Source organism: Protomyctophum parallelum, assembly GCF_964188405.1.
Source record: "Protomyctophum parallelum genome assembly, chromosome: 11".
NCBI lineage: Eukaryota > Metazoa > Chordata > Actinopteri > Myctophiformes > Myctophidae > Protomyctophum > Protomyctophum parallelum.
In genome coordinates, this window is record NC_139707.1 from 10,413,595 (window position 1) to 10,425,510 (window position 11,916).

Consider the following 11,916-nt stretch of genomic DNA (forward strand, 5'->3'; position numbering starts at 1 on the left):
CATGGCACCTGGCTGATAAGATGCCATGCGAGGTCAAATTCATGTAGGCTCAAGACAGAGACAGTGAGTGATACACACTAGCAGCGCAAAGTCACTACACAGGGCCAAAAGGGTCAAGAGGTCAAAGGAAAATGGTCAATTCAAGCATAAAATATAAACAGATAGAAATTATCTATCAAACCCATCGCATTTTATGCGCGAATGATCATATGACCTTTGACAAAATCAAAACCTCAGGGGAAACTTTACTTTATACTATGGAAAATAAAAAACACAATGATTTCAACTTTACTAGGCATAAAATCCTTAATTAGATGGTACTGTGGGAACGAGAGAGAATGGCTTTTCTCTCTTGATGATGATGATGGTGATGAAGATATCTTCGGGGCCTGGCAACCAAACCCAGCAAACCGTTGCAGCCAACCTGGCCGGCGAGATGGTCATTTGACCACATGAATGTTCATTTTTCAGTTCTTCTGGTTCGCCATCAGTTCGTTGTCAGAACTGAATCTGCGAGAGTTCTTTTTGGCTCGTTTGTCGGAGCCGATTCTTCGCCCCTTCCCCCCCTAATGACAGGTTCACAGATACACTCGATCTCTGCAAACAGACAAGGTTCAAGAGCTGGGAGAGGGGAAACGGGGTATTCTGCATGCGCTCCAGCGCGATGTCGCAACAATGTCTTTGGGAGTCCCTTAAGTACCATATACAGGTCAGATATAGAATCAAGTGATTCTGGGGAGATTAATGCCTAGTCCAAATCGAACTCATGATGATAAAAACCAAAATAATAAAATGGAGAAGGAAATGTTCCTATATTGACAATTTAGGGGAAATATGAAATGACTAAAACCTTTTTTTTTTATAAAATCAAATGAAATCAACAATAATGTAATACAATTGGAGGTGATTAAACGTAGCTTGGAAAGCGTAAATCAGCAAACAGGAAAGGAAAAAAATAACAACAACAACATAAACTTACATCAACATGAAAACAAAAATTTTAATAAATTTGTTCCAAATGGGAAATCTATGGGCAACTAGTTAGACTGTTCTGGGGTTGGGCCTAACCAGTGAATTTAGACGGATCTGCTGGGGGGTCGGGTCTGGGGCCAAACCTTGTCTACAAGAATGGAATTTCGAAGTCCACAATCCACCACAAACACTTTTCAGACTCCATCGCATTTGTGGGCTTTGAAATTCTCGGCCTGTCCACCGACCGACTCCCACCTGCAGCAGTCCTTTTATCTGTAAATAACAGAAAAAACAAACAAAGAACGAACTGGTGAATGTCATGAAACAAAAATAACATCGTATCAAACAGACAGATCTAGTTAGAGAGAAAAAGTATGCGTATTTCAGATTTTCAACAGATACAGATAGATTGACATGTGGGCCACTACAGGGCAACATCGCACATGGAATACAGACAGACCGTTGAATCCTAAACTACACATGTTATGTTTCATAAGAAGAACAGGTTACCACATGGCAAGACACTGAACGCAGAGAGAACATTACCGAACTATGTGCACACCGGCTTGACATGTTATGTTTCAAGACACTGATTCTGATCAGGTTAAAACATTACGATGACTCGCTATGTGCACTGGAAATTGGTGAAGATTCACCAGAAAAGTAGATTATTATGATACGATGTATGGCAAGGGAAAATGCCAGATAATAACTATTAAAAAAAATGAACTAATTTGACAGGCGTTCACAATGGAAACCTCGTAAGCGCCACAAACAACCCAGCACGCACATACACACAGAGGCACACGTACGCATACATTCCAAAGGAAGCACGCACGCACACACACTAACTAACTAACGGGGGTGAAATGGGAGACAAAAACAACTGGAGATAAGGAAAGTGTAAATCAAAACAGTAGGACAGAGAAAGAAATCAAGCATTGATTTACTTAACTGAATGTGTAGGAGATCTCAGGAAGCAGATTTATGGTGCAGACTTTATGGACACGCGTGGTCCACGGGTCCAGTTCGTGAAGGCATTCACGAACCCCATAGCTGGTAGTGTCCAAAAGGATAATCCGTGTTCCTGAATCGATAATGCCGACTTAAAACAACCCCCTCTGAAGATAATTCAGCGGAGCTCTCGGGGAAAAAAAAAGGAAGAAGGAACTTTTTTTCCTTATCTGATTCTTTGTGCCTTTTCGGTAACAGCTAATTAAATAAATTAGACTTACGCACTTCAAAGGAGACTCGAACGGGACCAAGTTGATAGGAATTTTATCCTATCATGATAAAAAATGTCAGGGGCGGACTGTAAAAACCCCTTTAACTACATAATAAAGATAACAGCTCTCGTTAGCCGAAGAGCTATAAGCTGTGAGTCTCCGAAGCAAAAGCCCAAACTGCCCCGGATGCTCACAGAGTACATTTACTTTAGGAGTAATCCCATTACAATACTTATACTTAACTTTAGCTTTTACCAAAATACTTTAAGCACATAGCTAATATGAACAGGAAGGATTACTCCATAACAAAAACATTACCTTATTTTACCCCACAGAGAGACGTCCATAGCAGAAGGAGGTTTTTAGTCGTTTTATATTATCGTTTCAGAGAGAATGGAACATGGATACACAAACACAGCAATAATAATCAAATACAGAGCCCAGACCCCCGTAGGGGGGGTCTAGTAGAATGGTTGCAGGTTTCTCTCTACTGCCTCCAAAATGGCAGACAGTATTTATACTCTACAATACAAAATGGAGAATGGTACGTGGCACGACCGAGGAGTATCGGGCACTCAAAGTATGGAAAAGTACTGGAATGGAAAAATACAAAACACAGAAGTCTATCTAGGCCTCAAAGGATAACTGTCTTCAGCTTGCCGTCTCGGCGAGCTGGGAAGGGGGGTATGGCCCGGTTGCCATGGCACCTGGCTGATAAGATGCCATGCGAGGTCAAATTCATGTAGGCTCAAGACAGAGACAGTGAGTGATACACACTAGCAGCGCAAAGTCACTACACAGGGCCAAAAGGGTCAAGAGGTCAAAGGAAAATGGTCAATTCAAGCATAAAATATAAACAGATAGAAATTATCTATCACAAACCATCAAGGTGAGTCATGACCATAAAACCTTTGATTCTGTGAAGAAAACAAAAATTAAAAAAACGCTTTTGATTTTTTGATTTAGTATTATGTTTTATTTTTTATCACTGTATAGGTTTTCTTTTCCCTTTTTACCTCCTTTATGATGATTTCCTGTTCTTTGGCTATATAGAAGTAAGAAGTGTATATTTAATTTGTATGTCTCTAAAATGTAAAATGTTATGATTAATTGAACATGGTGGACCCATTGTAAACAAGTGTATAGTGCTTTATTGGTCGTCCACTCACACCAAAAAACAGGAAATCATTATAAAGGCCAGTTTCGAATTGCAGCCGTCCGTATAGGTGCCCTTTGAGGGCAGTTTTGAAGGAGTCAAGGGATTTGCATGTCTTAATGACTGTTGGTAGGGCGTTTCACATTTTGGTGGCATAGGAGCGAACTGAATTTAGTCCCTTGTTTGTGCCGAATCTGCTAAACATAAAGGTAAGGTACTGTTAATAAATCAATCAATCAATCAATGCCTCTTTTTCAGCATTCGAGAGAGGCTTCTTGTTTAGGCATAGGCCTAAACAAGAAGTTCTCAAGTTTATCAAGAAGGATCAAATTAAGCCTGCATGTACTGTACACATTCACATCATGTATACAAGTTACATTAAAGACCATTTTTTTAATATATACATTATTTATGTTGTTTTAACATTTTGGACAAAATAGTCAATGTTTACATTGAGGTGCCCATGATGGCCCAAATATTGTACTTTTACTAATAGTTACTTTGTACTTTTTAGATTTTTGATTATTACAAAGAATACATTAACCACTTCAGAAATATACATTTGAAAATAGCCAATCTACAAGCTAATGATCCGTGCAGCAGCTATTTTCAAAAGAACCACAGCGTCAAAATAAAATTAAATAAAATAAAATTCACACCCACACCACGTGGGCTACGTCCCTACGTGCGTCACTCCCCTCCCCGCCCACTGACCCACACGTCACGTTACGCACGTAACACTGCATTTAAATCCCATTGGTCGGAACGGGAGACGCCGACCGACCAATCACAAGACCTCCTTGTAACCACGTGACCACCCGCTGCCATATTGTGGCGGCTCTGTGAGCATGCGCACTATGAAGAAGCTTGAAATCCAGGACGAGACAGAGGATCATGACATGAGAGGAATAATATCATCTGACTGTTGAGTTGCTTTAGTTCACAAACACTTCCTCGTGGTTCCTCCATTCTTCGGTAGTTGTTTGGTAGTTAGTTGGTTGGTTGGTTGGTGGAGCACCACCTCCACCCGTCCATCCATACCTCCACCCAGCCGGGCGTCATGCGGCGCAGCAGAGCCGAGGTGGAGCGCTACATCTCCAGCGTCCAGAGCTCCTCTCCTTCCCTCAAAGAGGTGAGTCTAGTCTGTCTGGGGCTCTGGGCGGGGGGGTGGTACGCTCATACCGGTGACCTATACAATGTTGTGACTCTTACCGGTGGTGATCTATACAATGCTGTGACTCCCAAAATACTTGAATTATAGCCTACTATTTAAAATGAAGACTGGGTTTTTTTTCAACCTCCCCCCCCCCCACACCAAGGTCCATTATTTATTCAGCATTGTTTTGAGCCACGGAACACCATTTGATGACAAGATAGATAGTTTGTGTAAGAAGGGCTGTCAAGTTGTTATAAATACGGTAGCTCCAATCTCTTTTAGTTGATTTCATAACATGCTCTATAAAACGATACTTTAGATCTTCCACTTAGTTTACTATGATTCTTGCCTTTTGTAAGTCTCTCTGGAATAAGAGCGTCTGATAAAATGCCTAAAATCGTAAGTAATAATAATGTAATAATAATTAATCAAACTAAACTACTGGGGTCGGGGTCACAATTCTATAGGACACCCATGTTGTTGTAACTCCTCCAGCAGCAGCATGTGTGTGTCAACCTGCTGCTGCTGCCGGTATATTATGACCCCCAAGCAGTTGTTGTTGTTGTTGTTGTTGCTCATAATATAAACAACATTATTGTTGTTGTGATGTGTGAAATGTCCATTAATTTCCCACCGCCGGCTAGCTATGCTAAGCTAATGTTGTTGTGTTATAAATGTCCTCGACAACACACGGACACTCAGTCGGTCTTTTAGAAGCAACTGCAAAATGCGCGGCATGCTAAGTGCTAATGCTAGCAGAGCTACAGTACAGTAACAGTCTTGTTGGTTTTGATTGAAGTATTTATTAACAGTTTGTACAATTACAGTACATTTCAAGCACAACTAAAAAAATAAAAAAACTGTTAACTGAGTGGACGACCCAATAAAGCACTACGCTTGTTTACAAGAGGGTCCACCTTGTTCAATTCATCATAACATTTAGTGTTGTTTTGACTTTGAAGAAGTGTTTGTCTGTCTGTCTGTGCACTGGTTCCCACACTTTGTCATGTCAAGGACCCCCCAAAATTACACTCATTCGTCTGCTACAAATGTAATATGTACACTCTCAGAGTTACAGTCCCATAATAGTCCATTTGGTTCCAAACTATCGTTTAGCTGGAACTCCCTCAAGGACCTCTGGGGGAACCCGGGCCCCACTTTGGGAACCACTGGTCTAGTCTAGTGGTTCTCAATGCGGGGTCCGTCCGTCCGGGGCGGACCCCCAGGGGACTCCTTTATTTCAGGGGAGTTCCAGGGGGTCCTCAGCTAAATGATCATATCAAGGAAGTAGGAATGAAATTTACCCTTATGGGTCTGTAACTCTGAGAGTGTACATATTACATGTGTACAAATTGAACGGGTTCCATTTGTACACTCAGAGTTAAATTAACATTGATCTTACAATAAATTGGGGTCCCAGAGATAGAAATGCCATTAAAGGGGGCCCATGGTTCAAACTGCATGGGGGTCCTTGAAATAAAAATCACACCCGTGTGAAGTGAGGGGCGCTAACCGCTAATATAAAGTCTTAAACTCATGTTGATTTTGTGATGGTGAATGGTGATTTAAAACAAACATTAAATTCTCTTTATTGTTAATGGCATTTAATGTTTGTGTTGGGGACAAGATGACGTACATTTTCCCTTCATTGTCAATGCCGTTTTTAAAACAAACATTGAACTAAAAACAAACATGAAACCTGTATATAGGAGGGGCTAGCACCCCTCAAAAATGGTTGAGTCACTGCTAGAGCCATACACATCTTTCCTCTTATTGGGGGTCCCTGGCATAGCTTTTCAAATGGGGGTCCGGTCCACGTTAGTGTCAATTTGGGAGTCGATTTATAATTTAGGCATTTAGCAGACGCTCTTGATCCAGAGCGACTTACATTTAAGCAAAAACAAAAGCATGGCATACATCACACATATAAAAAGTAGTTATCATGAATCATGTATAAACTAAGGACGTAACAGTGGTGTCTATGTCAACTATACATACTATACTATATTATACAATATAAATGTGTACTGTCTATAAAGTGCTATGACTACCGGTACATAAAATGCAATTCTAGTGCTGTCTACGTAACGAGCTATAAGTCTGTCTAAAATACTATCTAAGTCTACATAAAGTGCTATCTAAGGGGCTAGGCTAGGGCAAGAGTCCTTGACATGATAAAGTTTGAGGAACACTGGTCTAAGTTTTATATATCCCCGATTGTGAAATAAACATTGACTTCTAGCTGCTAACTAGCTTGTATAGAGACATGAATCAAAGTGTTAACTGTGTTTGTCGTTGTTTTTCTGTTTAAGTATGAGATTGATAGTTACGAGAGATTTTGTTGGGTATTTGTGTGGTGGCAACAACTCGGCATTTTAGAAATGTACACAAAGCTGCCAACAAGGCACAACATGGACATGATTGATTGTTTGATTGGATACGTTATTAGACAGAGATTCAAACAGCACCAGAGTACAGTGTGTGCGTGTGTGTGTGTGTGTGTGATCAATCATATTCTTTGTCTTTCACAGAAACCAATTAAAGGATTCTTATTCGCTAAATTGTACTATGAAGCAAAGGAGTACGAGCTCGCAAAAAGGTAAGCTCAAACACATCAGTGTTGTTGTTGATGCTCAACTGGAGTAAAGTTCTCACTCACTCACTACTAAAACTTGCTCTAACCCATTCTGACCGGGCACCCATTTTGGTGTCAGCATCATGTTATGCTTTAGCTATTGAAAAATAGCAGATCTACAAGCTCATATCGCGCCACCGAGTGGCGCGATACGAGCTTGTAGGTCTGCTATTTTTGAAAAAAATCGAAGAACGACTGACATTTTTAGAATCTGATCTCAGGTCAGAATGGGTTCATCAGACCAGTGTGTGTCCGGCGGAAACCTCGTATGAATCTGATCTCAGGTCAGAATGGGCTAAACAACAATCATTAGAAGTCCCATAGACGTGGCTGCCAATAGTCCACTTGCCAGCATGTGAACCCAGGCATGTTGACAGTTGACAACAAAAAACACATAGTTTGACACGTCACAATATGCTATATAAAGCATGATGCAATTTTGCATTTGTTTTGCCTTCTATAGGTTGTTAATGGTATGGTCATATATTATGCCAATTATGAAAATTGCTCAACATGTGCAAGTTAGCATCTGGCAGTTACATGCTAGGGACCCATACTAAACATTTCTAACATAAAACCTTGGTGTAGTACTCAACATGTCCGAGTTCACAGACAAAATTTGATTATTTGGTTTCTCAACTGATTCTGACAGGACATTAGGTCTACTAGCCAGGATAAAAAAATCTACCAACATCTGCTCACTGCTAGTACCCTAAATTTGCCACCATTGATAAGCTATTATAAGCCAATATTTTCTAAATTTCATTATGCTTTAAGTAGGATGTGACATGTCAAACTAGGGGGTTTTCATGATTCTGAATCCATTCCAAGCATTCGTTTTGCATGAAAAACACTCCTTTGGCTAAAAACGACCATAGCCGTCATCACAAATGTGATGAGGTCAGCAAGTGGCTATGGCCGAATTTAGCCCAAGGAGTGTTTTTCGTACAAAACGAATGCTTGGAATGGATTCAGTTTGACATGTCACGTGCTACTTAAAGCATAATGAAATTTAGAAAATGTTGGCTTATAATAGGTTATCAATGGTGTCATATTGGATTAAGGCAAATTTAGGGTACTAGCAGTGAGAAGATTTTGGTAGATTTGTTATCCTTAATCTTAATGTCCTGTCAGAATCAGTTGAGAAACAAAATAATCCAATTTTGTCCAACCTGAGTGGATTTATTTCCTTTATTTCCTGGACTATATGGGCTGGCAAGTACACTATTATGACGTAATTAGCCCTTCACTAAACGCTAAACAGCTTTTCCTGTCAACTCTCTGCTAACGTGCCTATTGGACAAGGACGGGTTGGGGAGGCACTTAGCGAAGGGCTAATTGACAAAAGGAAGGGGGTGAGTAAAATTAGTAAAATAAAATCTAATTTACGCTAGGTAAATTAGATTTTATTTTACTCATGATGCAATTTGTTGAATTATTTTCTCCCTAAACGGAAGACCTTTAATTGAGTAAGCTCATGATGGTATGCCTTGTGTGTGGGGTGGGGGGGTAGGGGTAGAACAGCCTCATGGGAACCATGAGGCTGTTCGATTCCTGCTCGTTGGTGTCGAAGTGTCCTTGAGCAAGACTCTCAACACCTAATTGCGATCCGATGTGCAGGTTGGTGCCTTGTATGGTTTCCTCCGCCATCGGTGTGTGTGTGTGTGTGTGTGTGTGTGTGTGTAAAAGGGTGAATGTATTAACCCATTCTGGGGGGGAACCCCTTTTGGTGATTTACCCCCTCAGGACCGGGAACCCATTTTTGGGTTCTGTACAGTATGTACAGTATTAAAAAAATTGCGGCTATATCAATATTTGAAGTTTTTCAGAAAACTTAGGTCAGGATTTAGAGGCGTTTTTAGAATCGGTCTCAGGCCTAAATGGGTTAATGCACAATCTATGTAAAGCTGTATGAATGTGTGTGTGAATGTAATGCAAAGCGCTTTGGATAAAAGCTGCTATATAAATGCACCATTTACCATTTGTGGCGCTGTGTGTGTGTTTCCACTCCAGACATGTATCGGAATACCTTAAGGTCCAGGAGAGGGATCCCAAAGCACACAAGTTCCTCGGACAGCTGTTTGAGAAGGAAGGAGAAATCAACAAGGCGGTGGGATGTTACAAGGTATGGGATGTTACAACAAGGTATGGGATGTTACATACATACGTATGAGGCGGAGCCCTCAGTCCTCCTGTCCATTACACCTCTGCTTTCCATCGAGGGATGGGAATGATCAATGAATTGATAGTTGATACGTTTGATAAGCCTAAAGAATCCATTAACCTGTTAGTTGATGAGCGGTGTTTAAAAACCTTAATTTCCCTCAATGTCTAACATAAAAATCTATACGTTGTTGATATACAGAAATAATTCAAATGGCATGTTATATTCCTTTTATTTTTATTTTTACCATTTGCGATACAGGGCAATGGCGAGGAATAGAATTAAATGCAAAGTGCACTGTCTTGGCTGTCACATCATGTGCACAAACGCTTTGATTAATTTGATTCATTATTAACTGTTGAGTTTAATAATTAATTAATTTCTTAACCAGAGATTAATCGATTAACAAACTATGACTAGAAATGTTTTGTTGAAATGAAAACTAAGCTATGATGACTAAAACTAAGTTATTGTCTGACTCCCTCCCTCCCTCCCTCCCTCCCTCCCTCTCTCCCTCTCTCCCTCTCTCCCTCCCTCCCTCCCTGCCTGCCTCCCTCTCTTCCTCCCTGCCTCCTCCCCTCCCTGCCTCTCCCTCCCTCCCTCCCTGCCTGCCTCCCTCTCTTCCTCCCTGCCTCCCTCCCTCCCTCCCTCCCTCCCTCCCTCCCTCCCTCCCTCCCTCCCTCCCTCCCTCCCTCCCTCCCTCCCTCCCTCCCTCCCTCCCTCCCTCCCTCCCTCCCTCTCTTCCTCCCTGCCCCCTCCCCTCCCTCCCTCCCTGCCTGCCTCCCTCTCTGCCTCCCTGCCTCCTCCCCTCTCTGCCTCTCTCTCTCCCTCCCTCCCTTCCTCCCTGCCTCCTCCCCTCCCTCCCTCCCTGCCTCCCTCCCTGCATCCCTTTCCTCCGCAGCGCTCGGTGGACCTGAACCCGGCCCAGAAGGACCTGGTCCTGAAGGTGGCGGAGTTGCTGTGCAGCGACGAGGAGCAGCGTGACAGCAGGGCTGAGTACTGGGTGGAGAAGGCGGCCAAGCTGCTGCCCGGACACCCGGCCGTCTTCACCCTGAAGGAGAAGCTGCTGTCCGGTCAAGGCCAGCAGGGATGGAACCACCTGTTTGACCTGCTGCAGGCTGAGCTGACCGCCCGACCCTCGGACCCGCACGTCAACGCCAAGCTGGTGGCGCTCTACTGCCAGGTAGGACCCGCTACGTCAACGCTAAGCTGGTGGCGCTCTACCGCCAGGTAGGACCCGCTACGTCAACGCTAAGCTGGTGGCGCTCTACTGCCAGGTAGGACCCGCTACGTCAACGCCAAGCTGGGGGCGCTCTACCGCCAGGTAGGACCCGCTACGTCAACGTTAAGCTGGTGGCGCTCTACCGCCAGGTAGGACCCGCTACGTCAACGCTAAGCTGGTGGCGCTCTACTGCCAGGTAGGACCCGCTACGTCAACGCTAAGCTGGTGGCGCTCTACCGCCAGGTAGGACCCGCTACGTCAACGCTAAGCTGGTGGCGCTCTACTGCCAGGTAGGACCCGCTACGTCAACGCTAAGCTGGTGGCGCTCTACCGCCAGGTAGGACCCGCTACGTCAACGCTAAGCTGGTGGCGCTCTACCGCCAGGTAGGACCCGCTACATCAACGCTAAGCTGGTGGCGCTCTACTGCCAGGTAGGACCCGCTACGTCAACGCTAAGCTGGTGGCGCTCTACTGCCGGGTAGGCATAGAGTGCTGTAACCCATACCCGGAAAAACCTGATGACTTGAGTACGTTATCAACAAGCTTTGGGCTTATCAAGCCTGTTATGGAGCATATCGGTCCATGAAGTCATGTTTAAACAATCAAGACAAGAGGCGATCAAGAAATAAAGTAAGATTTCATCCATGCTGGCACAAACATGTCGGTCTAAAAGTGTATTGATACCTGCCTAACCAGCGCTGTCCGGGGAAAACAAAATTACGCTCATGTGTGAAGGCACACATATTAACCATTTAACCGTTTCTTTAATATTATTTTATTGGTAAAAAAGGGTCAATTACTTTCCGTCTGTTAGAAAAGTACTGCATTTGACGGCCCTATAGTAAAAGATACTGGTTCTGTTCAGAATGTATTGTCTTTCCACAAAATAATATAAAATGCTCGTTAGTGGGCTCGATAAGCCTGATCGATACGGTGCTCGTTATAAATAAACATTAACAATCTCCATCCCTACCGCCAGGACGGACGTCTGGACGAGGCCGTCAAGCACTGTGTGGCGGTGGAGAGGAGAGGCCTGCTGCGTCACAGCCTGGACTGGAGCACCGTGCTGCTGAGCACCCTGAGGGTGAGCCCCATCTGCATGCACAGGTTTAGACTGGAGCACCCTGAGGGTGAGCACCCTGAGGGTGGTTGATTCTGTACTATAAACACCGTAAAACGTAAAGATACGACGGTGGCATTAAAGTGCTGGGTTTTAGAAAACGTAAATATAATGATTATGGCACGAAAAGTATTAATGGCACAGGCAGACTCTTCACATACTAGATCATGTCTGAAATAAGTGTTGCGAGCTGAAATGTAATGTAAATATGAAATAAATGCTTAATCATGTAGCTATAGGTGTAATGTTAGAGACCACAGAAGTG

At 43.2% G+C, this 11,916-nt stretch overlaps 1 protein-coding gene across 2 annotated transcripts in view; it reads left to right on the forward strand.

Annotated features, from left to right (window-relative positions):
- Positions 1 to 4,249: 4,249 nt before the first annotated feature.
- ranbp2 (RAN binding protein 2) overlaps positions 4,250 to 11,916 on the forward strand; it is a 45,733-nt gene continuing 38,066 nt past the window's right edge. For both annotated transcript variants that reach the window (XM_083777343.1, XM_083777344.1), the window contains exons 1-5: positions 4,250 to 4,486; positions 7,042 to 7,109; positions 9,159 to 9,270; positions 10,211 to 10,492; positions 11,511 to 11,615. In XM_083777343.1, coding sequence (XP_083633469.1) covers positions 4,415 to 4,486; positions 7,042 to 7,109; positions 9,159 to 9,270; positions 10,211 to 10,492; positions 11,511 to 11,615 — 639 coding nt within the window. In that variant the 5' untranslated portion in view covers positions 4,250 to 4,414. The remainder of the gene's footprint in view (positions 4,487 to 7,041; positions 7,110 to 9,158; positions 9,271 to 10,210; positions 10,493 to 11,510; positions 11,616 to 11,916) is intronic.